The following is a 20,663-nucleotide window of genomic DNA, read 5'->3' as shown; positions in this document are numbered from 1 at the left end:
AGGGGGGAGGTGATACTTTGTTTTATCAACATGTTTGCTTATTTTTTGTAATAAACTCTTAGTTTAATAACATTTCTACTCAATACTAATAAAAATGTGGATACAATTTCAAACACTCAAGTCCATCTTACACTTATTTTAAGTTATGGTAATTAATTCAAGCTTTAACAGAAGATATTTTCTTGATTTTATTGCTTTTTTTTTGTTTAGGGAAAGGAAATGGCTGTTAGTTCTGAAATTGTTGAAAAAACAGATATTTTTCTTTCCGGGGCAACTGGTAAGAAATTATTATGTGTGATTTTCAACGAAATTTCTCTTCCAGGAACATTCGCTCATCTGGGAGAATTAAGTGATTACAGATAAAAACTTGCCATTTCCCTTTTTTTTCATCCAAGTTCAGCATACAGCGATAAATTTAAACTCACAATCATATTTTAGCTAGACATTCATCTTAAGTAAATGATCCTACTATCTACTGTACTAATATTGGTCTTGCACAATTGTTTATGGTTTTTAATTTATTATTACTATCATCCTCATAACTATTGGATAAAATGGAAAAGCTTTTTTATAAATAAAAATCTTAAAGAGCGTAACTGAAAGCATAGAGTGCAATCGATACCTTTTTAAATTTTTGGCATTATTTGCTTAATTCTACTTTTGTGCTTTTTAATGTTAAAGGATTAGAAACCACCGCTTTATTTTCATGGTGACTGAGCATTGTCTCACAAACATTAATTGCATATAGGATCAGTGCAGTTTTCCTTGTTCTCATGATTGTTCACGGTTTCATTTATTAATTTTTGTTTTAACAAATAATTTATGAGCAATTCAATCTTACCAGACAAACAATCAATCACAGAAGGAATAATGACCTTGCTCCAAAGCTATAAATATTCATTCTAATTATGGTTATACATTGCATATAATGGCAAGAACGAGGTAAGTTTTTTTCTGCACAATATTCAATGTCATTTATTATAAACAACAAATGATCATCCTAATAGACTTATACAAATTACCACTCTTTCAACATACCTTTGAATTTATGCCTATTACGCACAAAATAACCGATAATTGTTTATGAAAACTCTACATTTAATATAGAAGGGATATTGAAGTAATCCTCTCACAAAATTTGTTTTGTGCCATGTAGTAAATGTAGACTAAAATTTGATCCCTAACAGAAAAACAAATTAACTGTCCCAGTTAAATTATATGCATTTTTTAAATTTCAATTCACTATGGTGAAATAAAATGGATGTAGCTTATCTGTTATAAAGCAGTAATGCTCAAATTGCAGCACATCAGCTGTGTTTGTGTGCATGCCTGCCACCAAGTTTTTCAATTCAGTCAACAACAAAAAAAAAAAAAAAAAAAGAGTAACATCCTTATATTTAAAGAATTTGAGGGGATGAAAAACCCTGTAAAATTCTTGCAAAGGTTGTTCCTTATTTTATTTACAATCCTTATTTTTCCCTAAATAAGTTTTAATCATATAGTATCTATTTATGTATTAAGTATTAATTTAACTTTTATTCTTCAGTTTCTATTTCCAATTAATCTACGTGTATGTAACGTAAGGAACTTGCATATGGGGATTGTGTTAAAATAGCAAAAGATCCTTATTTTTTTGGAGTTTAGTCTCTGTTCTTGCAATGATTTTCATTTCATTTTCTGCCTTTACAATAAAGCTATACATTCATTTTGAGGCATTGGTTGAAAATGCAAGAATATTGGTTTCTTTTAAGTGCCTCTTTCATCTTGTTTTATTTTAAAACTAGTGGTACCCGCATGGCTTTGCCCATAATAGAAAAATTAAAAGGTCTTTTGGTTCGCCTGTATATTTACAAATAATATATGGTGAATTTTCTCGCCAATTGGCTTGTACCCAACTTACGGTTCTACGTTATGATAATTTCGTAATTTACTCGTCCATCTTATGATATTTTTGTTCTTAAAATTGGAATAGAAAAAGAACTACATCGAATTTTCGAAAAATCGCTTCGATGTGTACACCCCCATTCTACAAACTAACTTTGTGCCAAATTTCATGAAAATCGGCCAAACGGTCTAGGCCTATGCGCGTCACAGAGATCCAGACATCCTCCGGACAGAGAGACTTTCAGCTTTATTATTAGTAAAGATATCTAACGAGAGTAGCTCACACACAAGTTTTGTGAATATGAGCATTTCAATCTGATTGCATTCCATCTGTGCAAGTTTGAACTTTATATTTTCTCAGCCACTCATTTTAAAAGGCAATATTATTCACAAAACTTATAATTGTTTTTCCAAAATATGTTTCCAAAACTCTTTAGTTAATTTGAACTTACAAGTTGAAAGCATCATAATGGTAAGATTTTCCATTGAAAATGAAATAAATGAAATTATTCTATTGTTTTTCCTTTTTTTTCCAATTTTTGCTGCAAAACGTTTGCCTTTGGTTCAAATTTACTTTGGACTTCCAACTCTCAACTAGACTATAATCTAAAAATAATCTGTAGAAAACATAAAATTTTTGAGTTTTCATGTGCTACCACAGGAAATGAAATTTCTTTAGTAATAAATTAGTGCATAAATTTGATAAGAAAAAACAGCTTGAGACATCTCTGACTGATGCTTCAAATGCTTGTTTTCTATGGGAAAGAGCACTCCTATGGATTAAGGTTGTATTAACATTATGTGAGTAGAGTTTTCTTATAAATGTTTTCATTGAACAGGTCACAAACACTTTCATGCAAAGCAAGTAAATATTTAGTTAAATCAAGTAAAAAAATATTATTTTGTAACTTATAACTATTAAGTTAACATTTAACTTTTTGAGCATTATTGTCAATGTACAATCTTTTTATTCAACCTCAAGGTAAGTTGAGAATGGGGACTACAGCAATTTGGACCATTTTGGAATTTTTAGAAACAGACTCAAGGACTGACTTATTTCTAGTTCTTTTTTAACAACTTTTTAATCATATTTTGAAGCTTCTGTCGAGGATTTTAAGAATCTTTTCTTTATGTTTTAACACCTTAATAATTCTGTAAATAAAACAGTTTAACCACATTAATATGACCTCCCAGGTACCTTAAAGCGACTGCGACTAAAATTCCGCTCTTAGCTGAATCACTCAACACTAGAAAGACGGAGGGGCCTGTGTGGCCCCTCGCGTAGTTTGTTGTTTAATAACTCGGATAATTTCTAACAGAACTTAATGTAACTTCCTGACTTTTCATTATATGTACTTATTTGAATGCTTGTTTAGTTATTTAATCATTCGTCTCATAGTACTGTAAATATTGATCCCTATACCTAGAAAGACGGGAGGGGCCACAGTGGCCCCTAAGCTATTTTACCTCTAAAAAAAATATTTTTTCCCTTTCTCCTAATTGTTGTAGCATAAAAAAAGGCGAATCACTTTAGTTTAACCTGTAACTTCCGCTTTATACAGCCAGTTGGAGATCCAAATGCTATAAACAGTACCGACTGCTTACCAGCATAACGGTAGTTATTGCTCTTGGAAAGAAAAACTGATTCAACCTTTTGGCCAGGAAAGAGAGAAACACTACAAATAATCGTGTACTAAGTTTTTATTTAGTCACGAAAAAAGGTGCATCGGGCATGTGGACTCACTCAGAAAGAATGTTTTAAATAATTCACCCCAAAAATGGGTAGGGGCCACACTGGCCCCTTCAGTCTTTCTAGGTATACAGAAAATGTCAGTCGTTCTAGTGTTAGTGAAATAATTTTCGATCAATTCGTCTTAATTGTAGTTCGTCTTATCCAAAAAACTAAGAATAGGACAGGGGCGGAAATGTAGTTTATCTTAGCAGTAATTAGTTTTAAGTGTGTTTGAATTAAGAAGATTTGACTGTATTTTTTTTCCTAATAATTAGCTTGTATTTCTGCTTAGATTACTAACACTGCTTACTGAAAGCTTATATATTTAAAAAATACTTAATGTATTTTTAAAAAAAGTTGCCTCGTATTTCACATTTATTTTTTTATACTTGGTTGATGATTGTTATGTTTGACATACAGCAGATTTTGTATTTTTTTAATGAATGGTATAGTGTGTTGAAAAAAAAGAGGAACTCCATGCAGAGTTTTTTGTAATTGTTCTTTACTTTCACAATACTTTTGAGTGTTTTATGACTTGTGTCTAAGTATTGCTTTTTAAATTTAATTAATATTTTTCAGCCTGAAAATGTAACTCCTTGCCTTACTGAATTAAGTTGAATCTTTCAAGTAAGTTGTTTTAGTTTACATATATACATATACAGTTGGCTCTCTGTTTAACGATGGCTTTTCATGGTCCCAGATGATCCACTGTTGTGTTAAAAGCATTCTATTTAAGGACGATTTTTTGTGGTCCCTTGAAAGTTGTTAAACAGAGAGCCAACTGTATTATTATCCATTTTGATCTTTCATGCCATCTACAAACCTGTCAACTCTCCCGTTTTTAATGGAGACTTCGGTTTTCTGCTCCTTTCTCCCGGTTTCACATTTAAATACTAATTTGTCCTTTTTTGCTTTTTATTTTTACTTTCACATCATTCTTTCGTGATTTATCAAGATTTTCATTTGTAAAAGGTAAAAACTTTAATGAATGGCACTGCCATACAGGGTTGCCAAACGTCCCCAGATTTCAAGGAACAGTCCCATATTTTGTGACATTGTCCCGCGTCTCAGAAAACTTCAACACAAGACTGCAAAGGTCCTGTACTCTTTCTGAAAGTAACTAATACTGTTGTGGAAACATTTACTTGAGTACAAGTGAGGCAGTGAGCGGCAAAGGAATGTAAATGGACTTTCTAAAGTTTCGAGTAAACCCCGTTTTAAGTTCAGATCCAGGTAGACTTTCATTAAAACATTTTTTCTAAATCATGCTGTACAGCAGCACCTACCAGGGCTACAAGCACTGTTTCTTGGTGCCAAAGCAAAGGAGAGGTTCTTCTATCATTTGTACTTGTTATCTTTAAATTTTAAAATTTTTGCACTGATATCTCTTTGCTTCTCACTGCCTCAAATGTTATGTGTATTCATATCGTGCTGTCTTTCATAGTGAAGAGGCATAAACTCACATCATTGTTTTGAAAGGTTGCTCCTATGCTTTTGTGGAACATTACCTGCTTCCCAGAGCATTAAGGAAAACAGTGTAGCTATATTTGGCCATTTATCAAATAACCAACAATCAATAGAAAGTGCAACAGAAGAGTTTTTCAAGGTTTTTCTTAATTTTCTAAATTTGTTATCTTGTAAGCTTTGAAGCTAATGATTATCCATTGTTAAATTCAAAGTAAATCTGTTTTGGTTAAATTGTGACACATATGAGTTTTGTTTAGTTAATTAATTCTCAACTGCTTGTGGCTGTATGATCAAAATGATTACGCTGCTATGAGTTTTATAACAGGCAAAAACTTTCAGGAATTTTTATCCAGGTAGAACAATTTCGTATCAAGATATATCTGTGCAATTTCTTGCTTTTATTTCTTTTGCACATCTTCATACACATTAGTCACCCAGAGATGCCCCAATAGGAGGTCACTTGACTTCCCAAAAATTTACTTATTCGAAAAACTTTGATGATTTAGCAAAATGTTGCCTAATCTAGCATTCGTCAAAATTTGCAGTTCTCTTTGGCAAATCTATCATCATTCGGCAAAATTTGGAGTTCTATTCAGCATAGGGATCATCATTCGGCAAAATTTAGAGACTTAAATCATTCCAAAAGCAAAATGAATTTAATACAGTAAATGACTAACTTGGTTTATGTTTGATTGTAATTCTGCATAAATGGATAACTTCTTTCTTGATTTGACAACTGATACTCATTGTTATATGTTAGGTCATAAATGAAGAATTTTGCATTTACCTTACATGCCAATTTAAGTTGCGTAAAATATCATTTCAAATTACGATTTATTCATGTGATTTCTACTATGTTAATCTCTTCGTTAACTGATGAATATTTAAAATATCATTAAAATTGAGGAATAAAATTCAAATGTTTCCAGATATTTTACTTTTTTTTTAAGTGCAAAGGATTATTAAATTTTAATTACAATAATGACTTTTAATTAGGTTGTTTTTAAACAATATTTCATGTTTCATATTGTGTAAAATTTTAGGGATATTAAATTGTGCGGTACTTTAATTTCTAAGTGTTTTCCTATTTTTAAGCTGTGAATTTAACTTAAAAAATTTGCAGTTTTACTACTAAGCATTGATTTCCCCCCCCCCCCCCAGTTACTGTTCATATTTAAATGAGTTAGTAAAACTAATGTAATGAGTCATAAGATTTAAGAAAAACTGAAAAACATTTAAATACTTTGAATGTAATAAAATTATGAATTAACAACTCGAGTTAATTTTGTACTGCGGTACTTTTCTTTTGTAACTTTTGTTAAATGTATTGAAAAAAATAAGTTTGTTTACCAGTTATTGAACATTTAATTTTTTTTCTGTTTGGTTGCTGAATAGTGAAGTATTCGGCCGAACGGAATATTCAGTTTGTTTGTCGAATATACAGTGTACCGAATCTCTAGTTTCAAGTCTCCCTTTTTTCTCCCTTGAAATTTTAACTCAATTTCCTGTTTTTTCATCTCATGAGGTTGGCAGGTCTGCACAGATATTCAAGCAATTATCGAGCTTCAAAAAATATTGTATTCATAAAATAAGCCACCAGAATTTTTTTGAACATTAAGGAATTAATTACATTAAGTACAGGGTTAGTATGGGTCATGGAATTCCTGGAAAGTCATGGAAAACAAATAAGCAAAATTCAGATCTGGAAAAGTCATAGAAAAATGTCCTGAGCAAAGAGAAAGTAACAGTAACTTAAAGAGCTTTAGAAATCTTGAGTGATTTAGCAGTATTGCACATAAAAGCTATTAAAGTTGGAAAATTGAACTATACTAAAAAGAAATCTGAATTTTGAAATATCATTGCATCCATTTCTATAGCACTGACCTTTTTTTGCAATGTGATTTTACTGCTTGGACATCACTCATTTGAAATTTACCATTATTTTCAACACTTATGTTTTATATTCTGTTGTAGCGAACTTGCACGTTCTTGATTTTGCCATGCCCACTCAAAAAACACAATTAAATTGCATCTGATTTTGTTTCTATCTCTCGTATAAAATTTATTTAAAATTTATCTTAATTTGTTGAAGTTTTAAAAGAATAAAGATCTTTAGTCGGGTGATAGAAAACAAAAATAAGGGAATTCTAACACCCTAAAACAGTAGTGCCCAACATACAGCCCGCAAAACTGATCCATGCAACCTACTGCTATGTTCAATGTCAAGAATCAAGCACTATATTTCTTAATTTCTGAACCTATTAATTTTTATACATTTGAAAATGTGCAAATAAGTAAACAAGTAAATTTGAATCGGAAGATTTATTTACTGCTGAATGTTTTTTTTAGTAAATATATATTTTAGAAACATGAATTTACTGAAGAATGTGGCTTTACTTTAAAGAACCAAAATATTGTCAAGTTATGTGGATGATTATATGCACTGTTGTAATTTAAGAAAAACTTTTGAAGCACTTTTATTAAAACTTAGTAATAACTCAGTCAACCTTTGTCCCATTCATTATATTTCTGCCAATAATTTTTTTAAAAAATAAGACATTTAAGCATTATTATGTTCCATTTACTGTACTTTTACTTTACTTAAGTTTATATGATAAAGACAAATAAGAATAGTTTAGTTTTTTTTGGTGGTACATTGATATTTTTCCAATCACAAGTAAGCACTTCAATGAAGTAACGGCAGTTTTTCTAATGCTCATTTCAAAAATTGGCACGCAAGTCAAATATTAAATAGCTATATTCTCTTCATATAATTAAGGTTATGAAAATTTTTATGAAGTCATGAAAAAGTCATGGAATTTTTTCATCCGAATAGAGTATAAACCCTGTAAGTAACATTAAGTAAGATAAGATTAATGAAAGTACTTGTGCTGCTCTAAAACAGAAGGAATAAAAAAAAAATTCTTACCACCTGTTAAATTTGTACTATTTATTATATTAATTGCAGGTTGTTTAACGAGTTCCCTATGTTTTTCCTTTTAGTCCCTAAAAGAACCATTTTCAAGCAAATCTTATTTTTTTTTTTGTATTATAGTATTTTCAGGAAGTTTTTATTTATTTTAAATTTTAAGGTGTGGCTAAACCATACCTTGAAATTTAATTCTTTATATTTGTTCTTTATTTGATAATTTACTGACACAAAGAACATTGTTTAAAGCACTTTTATTTTATGATAAAATGAATTTAAGGTTTGCTCATGATTTTACTTTAAGAAAAAGCAGGGGAGGGATGAAAGGAAGGGGATGCAGTCCGTAACAAAATTCAAAATATGATGCATATGCTTAAAGTAATAGTGTTTGTTTCATAACTCTGGACACTTGTTGTCTTTAAAAAATGTTTTAAATTTTTTTCAAAAACAGTAATATTTTTCTTTTTAATTTTCACTTTGACTCCTGTATGATGTAAACATTAGTTTTATGTATTTGAATGTAAAATCATTTCACATTATTATCTTTTCTCCTCTAGGAAATAAAGAGAAAACTTCCGACATTGTGATAAGTTCATGTTGCATGTATTATTCGAGTTCATCAGAGAAATATTATGTAGCCATTTTAAAAGAAGACAATTTTGTTTAAAATGTTATGAATCATTTTTCGTGTTGATTGTGAAGTTTAGCTTTATGTCTATAATGTTTTATCTCAAAATCACAATTCTAAATTTTTTTGTTCATGTTCTTGTCTAAGTGCATGAAATAATGTACTTTTCATCCATTAAAGTTTCAATTATTTTTATGTCTATTCTTATTTGATTATTGTAAATGATTTCAAATAGTTCTATTCTGCGAAATCTTCAATCATTGCTTTAAGTGAAACTCATTTCAAACATAAAAAATTCTTCATGTTTCTTTTTGGTCATCCATCTGTTTTATGTGATTTCCAATATCATACAAACTGGTTTTTATGTACCTTGGCCTCCATCTGGCTCAATTTTAATCTCATACAATGTCAGGAGGACCTCTAGACAACTATTATGAGAAGTTTCCAAATTTGTTTGGAAAACTTAAAAAACCCATATTCACAATGAAGTTTTCCATTTAATTCAACAGGAACCATACCTGTTCAACTCCTTTCTTAAATATGCCCTTATGCAATGTCATATAGACACTGCCCAGATTTCTCGGGCAATGCAAATACAGTAGATCAGTGGTTCCCAACCTTTTTTCCCTTGCGAACCCCTTCCAAAAGCTGTACAATTTTGGCGAATCCCTTGTGCACGAAGAAAGTGACAAGTCCCCCCCACACACACACACAAAATAAAATTTGGGAGATTTTTTTTTTAGTTTGAGAAACAAAAATAATTGCAAAGCATAGAAGTATAAACATAGCTACAAGCTAAAATAATTGTTAAAAAATGATTACAAAATCAATTCAACAGACAAACGCGGTGATGATTCTTGAAGTTTCAGCCAACTTTGAAAAAATTCTTAATGGTATGGTTGTGGAACAAAGAAGTTCTAAGTTTGGCTCAAAAAATGTCTTGTCTCACAGTTTCAGTTTTACATTAGGTTTAGCATTTAATTTCCTTCTGCTTTTATCTCTATTTGCTGAAATTCATTTCTCCCATAGAAACTTTGTCCAAATGGGATAGTGAAATTTAAAATGTATTTTTCAGACACAACAGTGTATTTATGTGTAACGCTAAATTAATTAAAAAATGATCTTAAAAGATACTTTTTAGAGAAAGTGTTTCAGATAAACTAAATGATATTTTTTCCTCCAGTAAAATTAGAAAGTTCTCTAAATTTGCTTCTTTTTGAAAAGGACTAGGAATCTAGTTGTTTGATAAGGATATACTGCGTACATTTATTGTTATTTTTATGCTAAAAATATGGATTAAAATGCAGTTTTTTTATTTTTTTATTTCATCTTTGAAAAATAATTGAAACACCTACAATTAACTTTAATTATTACATAAACGTAAATTTTACCAACAAAAATATTTTCATGCTCTCTTACTACAAGAGAGTTTTCTGAGCAAATTATGAGTTCGTTTTTTTTACATACAGCTCAAATTAGGTTCCTTTTCTTAATTTCGTATTTTTCTTTTTTATGATGCACCTCACCCAGGAACTTTTCCTAACTATTTTTATTTTTCACACTTCCTATGGCTTTTTTTTGGGGGGGGGGGGGGTTGCTCACAACTCCTTCTCTTTTTCATCAAAAAAGCTCAAAGTACATTTTAGTCGCAGGTAATGTGAAAGTTATAGCAAAAAACAGCAGCACTATTGCACTTATTGAGTCACTCGCATTTTCGGCGAAGTACAAGAGAAGCACGATATAGCTCTTCGTCGCAGTCAAATGGTTAAGAATCTAAGCATCAAAAATTTACTAAAGATGTTTTAAACACTCTCATACGCTCCATGTAATGTTTCTATCAAGTTCAGTCCATTCCAATCAAACTGAGAAAACTAAAGCATTCATATGCTTTCATCAATAGTTGACGTTTTTCGGCACAACTTCAATTCTATCATGATCAACGAAAAGGGTAAAAATCCGTTAATGACAGACTTAATTCTTTAACTTTACAAAATAGAATGTCAGCAAGTGTTCTAACATTTGTATCCAATGTGAAAGAGACATATGAATCAATGATGAACAAAAGATGTTTGAACTTGAGAGTTAATCTCAAATAAACATGTAAAATTTCCGCCATAGCAATATTATTTTTGCGAACCCCCTTTGAACCTCTTACGAACCACCATTTGGGGAAAAAAATGCAGTTGATCCTCAGTTTACGCGGTTAAGAAAATACACTTATTTTATATACGCAGATGCATATTGATTTCATGCGGATGCTGCGTTGAAAACAGATACAATTTTCCCCTCTTTCAAAATCAAAACTCCGGAGATTTCAGAAACAAGTAATAAACTGTATTTTGGAGTCAACTTGTCCCAATGAGAGACATTTTTTTGCAATTCGTTCCAGAGCTCTTTCCAGAAGTAAAAGTTTGCTCTTACACAATTCAAAACTCACTGCAAGAAAAGCTTTTAGAAGTGTCAAAGGAGAACAAAACCAACAAGAATATTGATATCGATGACACACAACCAAAAGGGCTTTCACTCTTAAAATTTTGAGCCATGCCTTGAAGATGGTACATGATCTTTCTGAGTTAGTAGTGAAGAAAGATCCCATCATGGAAACTAAGCGGGGGATCATGGAAGCATATTAATGCTTCACAAAAACTACAGAGGAAAACATTTTTATTGAATGCCAAAAGAATAACAAGCAATTCTATTTTATAAACACTAAGTTGATTTGTGTTTTTTTTTTTTTTTTTTTTTTGTGAACATTGTGCATATGTATTGGAATAAGTACACATTAAACTTAGTACATATATTTATCTATCACTAAAATGAAGTTTTTTTTTCATCTACGAAACCTAACTCCAATTTTAACACTATTATTAAGTCTTAATTTGTGCGGTTTTGATTTACGCGGCATTTCCGTGGAACCCTAGACATAAAATGAGGATCTACTGCACTGTTTCTAATCAAAATCATGTCTTCAGCATTATTAATGGAAAAAATGTTTTATAATGTGGGAGAATTCATAACTTTCCCAGTACCCAAACAGCATTGAGAAATAATTGAATCCTGAGTTGTGGCCAATTAAATGTAAGGCATTTATTTTCCCAGAAAAGCAATACTGGAATGACATTCTATCGTCAATTGCAGTTGTGCCATGAAGAGATGGCGGATGATATGGAAGTGGAAACAAAACACTTAATTTTGTAATTGGTAGGATTATTAATATGTAAGAAGTAAAGTTTTTATTGATCGCTTGTTCTGGCTGATCCTATCTACTACAAAATGGAGTGTTCTGTTTCCTCGTCCATTTCATCAACCATCTCTCCTTGACACAACATAACTCCTTATGCGTATACAGTGTTTGAAATAGGAATTTAAAAGTCAATGTCATAATGATGCCTGAAATAAGTTTTCCAGGCAGTAAATTAAAAAAACTTGGTCCCATTTTGGATGAACGAAACATGTATGGTTAGCAAAAGACGATTGATTTATGAATTTTTCTAACATGTGGCACAGAATTGGAGCATATTTACTTATTGTCGAACGACAGCAGTAAACTAACTGACGTTGAAAATAAAATTATTAATATCAAATGGTCTGATCTGTTTTGTTCAGCAGCAAACGTTTTAGCAATGCTCAATATATTTTCAATTGAGATGCAAAAAATATAACCAGAAATGATCACAAAAAGACTCGCTGTGATACTGAAACCTTTCACTTGGAGAAAAGGACATCTAAAAGAAAATGTTATTTCGATGGTTCAGTCATAGTATGCCATGATGCCACAGTCATCATGGCGAGAACAATTTGAATTTGGTAACACTGTTGCTTTCAGGTAACCCTATGCAAAAAAAAAATTTTCCTCTATTCTATGTTTTTTGTGTATAAAAGAAAAAACATTCCTCATGTGGGCATTTATGCCAAAATTTGAGACCAAGGAATCAATTTCAAAAATTGAAATCTTTTCAGAAAGGGCATATTTCAATAATTTTTAAATATGCAAGTAATTTTTAATCTTATTATAACCTAAAAAAATCGCCCGTCAAGATATGACAGGTGAAAATTGCTTCTGCATTTGAACGAAGCAATTGCCTGTTTAGGTATATTTTGGTAGTGGAAATTTTAATCCTAACTCCAGTGGATTAACCCTCAACTCCAGTAGATAGCGTTCATCGTTCACAACTTTTTCGTTTCCTCATTCCCCTGAAATGACAGTCTTGCCAATAAAACAGTTAAGTTACGGATCCTGTTCAGCCTTGTCACAATAAAGTCTTTCCCTGCATTTTAAGCATCAATGCAAATTATCATGCCGTGGAGCGAGTTTCATTGTTGATGATGTCAGGAGCGTTACTCGATCATTGGTTATTATATAGATGAGGATCCTCAGATAAATAATAGCCAATGATCTAGTAACATGCAAGTTTCAACAATGAAACTTGTGCCACTGCATGATAATTTGATAAAATGTTTTTTTTATGTTTAACGTGCAGGGAAAGGCTTTATTTAAACAAAGCTGAACTCAATCCAGTAACTTAACTGTTTTACTGGTAAGACAGTTATTTTAGGGGAATGAAGAATCAAAAAAGTGGTTGAAAATTAACGCTATCCACTGGAGTTTAGGGTTAATCCACTGCAGTTAGGGTAAAAATATCACCAAACAGGCAATTGCTTCCTTCAAATGTAGAAGAGTAGAAGCAATTTTCACCCGGCATCGGGCGACTTTCTAGTATAATAATAAAACATCAAAAAGCAACTTTTTCAAATGACTGTTTGAGATTTCTATATTTTAACATTCAGCTAAATTTTCAATCATTTGAAACAATGGAAGTTATTTTGATATCTGCAGGCTTAGGGTGACTAATTTTGTTATTTATTCTAATTATTTATTTATTCATTGTTAATGTAATTTTAGTTCTTAGTAAATTTATTATTAGTGGCATATTTTTTGGAAAACTGCTAGCATTTAAAATAATAAGCTCTTAATTACATAATGCTTTTATTTATTTATGTATTCATTTATTTTTTAAATAAAATATTTATCTTTAAAAAGTCTCGAAATTATTTTTAAAAAAAATATTTACTTCTGAAACTGGCTTAATGGTTCTAAACGTATATCATGTAATCAAATCATACATAATTTTCTTCAGAGGACTGTTTCATTGATCATTCTGATTTGCAATTTTATGTCCTTTAGCTGTTAATATCCTTTATACAATAGTACCACAATCTTTTTCTGAACTGTCTTCCATCTCTGCTGAAAGATGCTGCGGCCTTTGAGATTGCGTTTTTTGTAATGGTACTGAAAAGGAAACAAAATTTAAAAGGTGTTTTTCACATGCAATATGCTTAGTCATCATTGCTTCATCATCATATTGCTTTTATTTTTTTAAGTTTTTTTATATATTGTACAATGTGTGTGTGTGTGTGTGTAGAAGCAACGTTTACAACAGGATAGCAACTGAATTGGGCAAGAGGTGAATTTTAAGTTTTGAGAGTTAAGAGAAAAGAGGTTTTTTTTTTTTTAAATTTCAGTTTATTGTGCAAAATGAATATCCAATACTGTCGGCCCCGCTTAAACCAATACCGTCTGTTCCAAGGAATATTATTCGATTAAGCGGGAAAATTTTATTTACCTTTCCTAGTTGACAACTTTTGTCTTGAAACGAAATAATAAATCAATATCTAAGTTATAGAAGCAAAAATGTTTTTTATTAAAAAGCGTTTTAAATAAGCTAAGTAATCAACAAAATATTATAATAATTAAGTGTATATATAATGTAAGTACCTATGAAAATTATAGATATGTAACTTGCAACTTGGTATTAAATCTTTGTTTTGACAGCTTTTTTCAGTTCATATTTTTTGAAGAAACTCCATAATAGTGGGTTCCTTGCTCGAGGTATTTTGAGAATAATTTTGTAACCTCAATTACCGTGTTTTACGTAGTTAATATTTATCAATTTCTTATTTTCTGCCATGTTTATGTTTCGTTGCGTTTTTTAATGTCCATTAAAAAACACATTGCAACAAATTGTCTATTGGTAATGGCAACTATAAAAGAAACTAGATAGAATAGTGGAAATGCTTTGATGGAATATGAATGTTGTCTTTCTTGTTTGCCGAAAAATTATATTTTAAATTTTTACGTCAATAATTGCTCTTATTTAATATTTAACTTATTCAAAATTTTTCATAGAAAAAATGTATGCGAAAGCTGATCACTATTATTCGATTATCCAGGGAAATTATTCGATTAAGCAGGGATCTCTAACATTACACCTATGGGGGAAATATTCGGTTCCAGGAGAGTTTATTCCTATAAGCGGATGTTCACTTCTCTGTTACCTGATTAAGCATTGCTGACAGTATTTGTTGCTGTTTATTAAAGGCTCTAAAATTTACTTAATTCATGTCTTTGATTTAGCGTTCTTAACTTATCCCTTTTTGTTCCTTCTCTTTCTTTTTAAATCTTAGTTCCATAAAAAACTAATTAAAATTATTTTCATTATTTTGGCCTGTTTTGTCCTGACAACGCTCAAAATTCTGATTAAGAATTTTACCTGGTCTTTGTGCCTGGAATAGAATTTTAAATATTTTAAGTGATTCGCAATAATTTTTTCTTCTACCTTAACAAATTTTCTAGTCCTTTTTTCTTCAAAGAAAATTACTTTGCTTTTGAGAAGATTAATCATTTTCTCTAATTACCAATGATTACAGCTACATTTATATTTTGCACCTTTAACTTTTGAGATAAGTGTCCCTTTTTTCATCATTTCCTATATTTCAAATCCCTTGACTCTAGGGAAAAACTGAAAAACAATAGAAAGCCTTGTTCTTTTGTTCAATTTCTTGATTTGGTCTTTATTTTTTTTTTAGGCAAGTGAAATTCATTCGAATGTTTTTTCATTCTAAAAAGTACATCAGTTGCCTCTTTTTCGCGTTTAAATGTGATTAAAGAAACAATTGTCAATTTAAACTGGCTTTTAAAATCGTAAAGGAATATTTTAACACTTAAGATGGTAGATATTAATTCCAATTTTTTCTTACCTTTATCTGAACCTTGAACACTTTGTTCAAAGTGAGAAAAAAGAATCAGAGTAGAATAAATCTGAAAAGTGAACAAAAATATATAAGTGATCAGATGTTTGTGCATCAAAATTTTTTCTAAGGTTTCACCAACGTATTAAGTACCTTACCAGAAGTGGCAAAAGAATGGAGGTGACAGATCCAGCACTTAATAGAATTTTGTCATAGGGATAATTTTTACCCTAAAAATGAAGCATATTTTAAAATAAAGAAAACAAAACTAAATTCATAGCAAAAAAAATGCTTGTACCTTACAAGGTATTACGAATGATATACATTTTTTCAATGACTTAAAGCTAAAGATACAAACATTTTTGCTGCCCATCAATTTAGTTAAAATCGATTAGAAAATTAATGCTTTTTAAAATTTTCTTCATTTTAGAATTTAAAAAGGAGGATAATTAGTTATACCACAAAAAAACTTGTTTTTGCCAGCCGGTCGTTATCACCAAAACTTAAGCCTGGCAAAATATTTTTTTAAACCATTATTATTTTATTTATTTATTTACTTTTGTTGGTATAAAACGCAAAATAACTATTCCTCTTATATATACAGGGGCTTGCACAGAAATTTTGGGGCCCATCACAAATGGCTTTTCAGGGCCTCCCTTCATATTGTTTAATCTGTACTTCATGCCTAGTTTTAAAAAATATTGGGCCCCCTTCACGCCCGGGCTAACAAGTGTCCCTTCTCTCCCCCCCCCCCCCCTCCTGTTCACTCCCTCTATATATAATAACTAGGACTGGCCGATATATCGTAACATACCGATGTGTATTTATTACCGCGTTAACGATATTCAGATTTCAATCTGTCTGATATATTGAAGAACCCGATTTAATTAAGAAATAACTGAAATAACGACTTAAAAATACACATTCAATCATAATTCTTTGTGCTTAATGAGTGGATCCAGATTTCCTAGAAGTTTTATGGATTTTCATGCCTTTTTTCGTTGACCTGATCACGAGCAAAATTTTCGAGTATTTTCGTGCTTTGCAGAACAAAACAATTGTATCTCGCCAATTTTGGTGCTAGGAGTGTTATGTGGATCTGGAAAGAAGCGCCGCGCTGTGTTTAAAGCTAACAGGGTTGCCCTAAGAGAATTCATGATTCAGATACTCAGATAGAATCCAAAATAGATGCTTGTTGGGTTAGATGAATAATTACTACTGTGAGTATGTGCTCTGTGAACTTCCGACTGACGGAACTTCTGCGATTCATGCGTGAAAATAGGATTTTTATGTAAGTACAGTGAAACCTGCGTAAGTTGACCACTTGCGGTGCACTGCTTTAGTGGTCAACTTAAGCATGTGATCAACTTACAGAGGTTGAATTATATGATAAGGTCTAATTCTGTGCCCGAAAATAGTGGTCAACTTAGACAGGTGGTTAACTTTACAGGTTTTACTGTACGCGCATAAACCCCGACCCCGGAAGTACTGCGTTTTACAATGCTTCGGCAGTTCATAGCAGTTCTTATGTTTCATATTTTTTGACTTCAGTTTAAGAGTCATCATCAAATACCGGAATTGAAAAAGGGAAGAAATTTTCGTATTTGTTTTTCGGTTAAATTGCTTGTGAAAAAATGACATTGATGAGATAATTGATTTACCTATTAATATGGATTTTGAATTGGATCTGAAGAAAAATTAATTGCATTTTTAAAATCAATATTAAAATAAGTGTGTATTGTTAAAAAACGATAGTTTTAAATATATTATATATTTTAATTAAATAAAAAATGATTTTATTAATGCCTTTTTACGTCAGGTTTTTGCCAAATATGGCAGAGAAGGCCTTTGGTGCTCAAGAATTCACATTGGGCAGTTTTCGTTCGCAATCGGAACCCCCCCCCCCTCCCACTGGGGGTTTCCTTTTACGAATCCAGTTTTCGTCGGATCTTTGCCAAATTTGGCACAGTGGTTCTTTGATGTTTAGGAATTTTCATAGGGAGTTTTTCGCCAATTCACATATAGGGCAGTTTTCGTTCGCAATCGGAACCCCCCCTCCCACTGGGGGTTTCCTTTTACGAATCCAGTTTTCGTCCAATCTTTGCCAAATTTGGATCAATGATTCTTTGATGCTTAGGGATTTTCATAGGGAGTTTTTCGCCTATCAGTGAGGGAGGGGGGTGCAAAAACAACCCCTCGGAGGTTTTCCCTATGCAAATCCAGTTTACGACGGATTTTTGCAAAAATTTTGCAGACAGGTCCTTTGATGCTCAAGAATTCACTTAGGGTAATTTTCGTTTGTAATAGGGGGGGACAACCCCCCCCCCAGGGGTGTTCTTTATACAAATCCAGTTTTCGTCGGATCTTTGCCAAATTTGGCACAGCGGTTCTTTGATGGTCAGGAATTGTCATAGGGGTTTTCGCCTACCTATGAGGAAAGGGGGGAGGGTGCGAATACACCCCACAAGGGGTTTTCCTGATGCAAATTCAGTTTTCGTCGGATTTTTTTTCCAAGCATGGCACAGCGATCCTTTGATGCTCAGGAATTCCCATAAGTTTTTTCTCATCAACATGGGGTGTAGGGGACCACCTTGGGGGGTTTCGCCAGAAAATTTAGAATGATTACAAAAAAATCCAATTATGTCTAAATTTAAATTTTGAGTCATAAAATTGTGCTTTCTACAAATTGACGGGAAATGTTTCTGCTATTTTTTTTTTTTTTCTTTCTTGTTTAAGAGGTCACAGTACCTCAACTATGATTAAACGATCAAAAAATATTTTATTGCTTATTTCAAAACTGCAAATTATTTCTAACACAGGGAAAAAGTTTCATCGCTTTAGTTCGAATATTTAAAAAGTTATGAGTACGTTTAAGTCATGCTCGCTATGTGTTCTTATGCAAAAGAAAAACTTTACATTGCTTTTTCTTAGTGATCGTTTTTTTTTTTTTTTTTTTTGTGTGTGTGTGTTTTCAGTCAGGATAACATATTTAACAAAACTGTACATTGGATAAGCATTTCATAAATTACTCAAATGTTTAGAGCATGTTATACCTTTAAAAACATTTAAAAAAAAAACAGTTACGATTTTTTACATAATTAATCACAGAAAATGTTCCAATCTTTATATATTAATAGGCAAGCCGTTTTCTTTCGGTACCGATTTCTCCTCTGTTTGTGAACCGATTTCCTTCATTCTTTTTTTGTTCGGTAGCTATTGCCGAGTTTTAGTGTCATCAAAAATTTTTTTTTGACGAACGCTAATTAACGGAGATACTAATAAAAAACGCATTTTCTTCCTAAACGGCTCTTTCTACGCGAACGGATGGTCCAATTTTTTCGAATTTGATATGGTTGGAAAGGTTTTTAAAAAACACTCCTAACGAAAAATTGTCAGGGCGCCCAAGGTCCAATAACCTAAATCCACTAGAAAAAAAGTTATAAGAGTTTTTTAGTTAGCGAAACTCAAAATTTTTATCTCTTTTCCATTGTTGAAACTCATTGTTGGAAGCGTGAAACATTAAGTTTCACGCTTCCAACAATAATTCATTTTTTAAACCGCTTTTTCTACACGAAAAATGCATTTTAATGCTTTGATCTTGGTATGGTTGGAAAGTTCGCGAAAAATGCTATAAAATACGTTCTACCCGGTTTTACCGCGCGCAAATCGAACCCGCTATGTTGCCTAGAAACAGCGCTAGAAGCAATAGGGAAGTTGCAACCTATTAAATGTTCATATTTTGGCTATTGGATATTGTTAATTGACCCTCAAAACTAAAAAATTCACCTTCGCCGAATTTTAAAACACCGTGATTGATTTTTAATGAATTTTTAAAAATCCACGCGCAAAAGTGCGCTCTTCTGAAACGTCACAGGGCACTAATGGGCAGCCTTCCGCCGAAGATCCCTTGTTTTCGCTAGGGACATTTTGAGCGCGCTGATATTTTTATTTTTTAGAAATTCAATAATCCTTTTGAACACACTATGGAAGCCGGATTCGTTAAAGCACAATCTAAATAATGTTCCTCAAGTTATATCAATGATGATATTCGAATATTTCCGAGAGGATGAGAGGTTTAATGTTCCAAAAACGCTAAGAGTTAAATGCGAGGAGATAAGCCTTTTACGTTTCAACATTCACACTAGGTCCGCACATCCGTCACCGACGTATGCTTTTCTCCCTAAAACCAGTTTTCGGCCGGCGTTGCCATGATAGCAAGCCGTATTGTGCTGGCTGGACCCGTCAACGTGCCTAGAAGTCAGATATCTGACGTATGTAGAGTTGGGAATCGCATTTCATTGGTCTCCACGAGATGAGCGCGCTCTCGCTATTGGGTGAGAGTATCGACATGAGTTTTACGCGCGTTCGAATATATGAATGCTTCCCCCTGTTCGGAAAACGTAAGTGTGTAATGACGTTATTTCCTATGCCATTTGACGTCACAAGCACTTGAACTTTAAAATTTACTTTAAAAAAAACTACTTATCGTATCGCAAAATTTTTTTCACTAAGGTGACGTTCATACATGTTACTCTATCATATAAAAGTAAAATTGATAAATCGAAAACTTCCCTATTAAAAGATAGTGAAAATTCATTTTTATTTGCTTTTTCACGCGACATAGTTAGCATGAAGAAATTGCTGGATAATATTGTGGTGTTGCCAATTCTCGCTTGAGCATAAAGAAATGAAATACCTCCGTGGGGTTGTTTTTGCCCCCCCCCCCCCACTCCCTTACTGATAGGCGAAAAACTCCCTATGAAAATCCCTAAGCATCAAAGAATCGCTGATCCAAATTTGGCAAAGATTGGACGAAAACTGGATTCGTAAAAGGTTATCTTCGGTGGGAGGTCCGATTGCGAACGAAAACTGCCCTGTATGTGAATTCATGAGTATCAAGGGACCTTTATATACAAAATTTTGCCAAAATCCGAGTTAAACTGGATTTTAATGAGGAAAACTTCCATGGGGTGTTTTTGCACCCCCCCCCCCTC

At 32.0% G+C, this 20,663-nt stretch overlaps 2 protein-coding genes across 2 annotated transcripts in view; one reads left to right on the top strand and one right to left on the bottom strand.

Annotated features, from left to right (window-relative positions):
- The window catches only part of LOC129235186 (E3 SUMO-protein ligase RanBP2-like), a 115,297-nt gene extending 106,461 nt beyond the window's left edge, over nucleotides 1-8,836 (top strand). The window contains exons 34-36 of the mRNA XM_054868881.1: nucleotides 211-277; nucleotides 4,196-4,243; nucleotides 8,570-8,836. Coding sequence (XP_054724856.1) covers nucleotides 211-277; nucleotides 4,196-4,200 — 72 coding nt within the window. The 3' untranslated portion in view covers nucleotides 4,201-4,243; nucleotides 8,570-8,836. The remainder of the gene's footprint in view (nucleotides 1-210; nucleotides 278-4,195; nucleotides 4,244-8,569) is intronic.
- Nucleotides 8,837-13,608: 4,772 nt separating this feature from the next.
- The window catches only part of LOC129217076 (uncharacterized), a 32,321-nt gene continuing 25,266 nt past the window's right edge, over nucleotides 13,609-20,663 (bottom strand). The window contains exons 5-7 of the mRNA XM_054851325.1: nucleotides 15,828-15,899; nucleotides 15,679-15,739; nucleotides 13,609-13,930 (exon numbers count right to left, since the gene is read on the bottom strand). Coding sequence (XP_054707300.1) covers nucleotides 13,839-13,930; nucleotides 15,679-15,739; nucleotides 15,828-15,899 — 225 coding nt within the window. The 3' untranslated portion in view covers nucleotides 13,609-13,838. The remainder of the gene's footprint in view (nucleotides 13,931-15,678; nucleotides 15,740-15,827; nucleotides 15,900-20,663) is intronic.

The sequence above is a fragment of the Uloborus diversus genome, chromosome 2 (genome assembly GCF_026930045.1).
Source record: "Uloborus diversus isolate 005 chromosome 2, Udiv.v.3.1, whole genome shotgun sequence".
In the NCBI taxonomy this organism is placed as follows: domain Eukaryota; kingdom Metazoa; phylum Arthropoda; class Arachnida; order Araneae; family Uloboridae; genus Uloborus; species Uloborus diversus.
The sequence above is the reverse complement of the archived record's forward strand: the minus strand, read 5'-3'. Positions and strand labels throughout refer to the sequence as shown.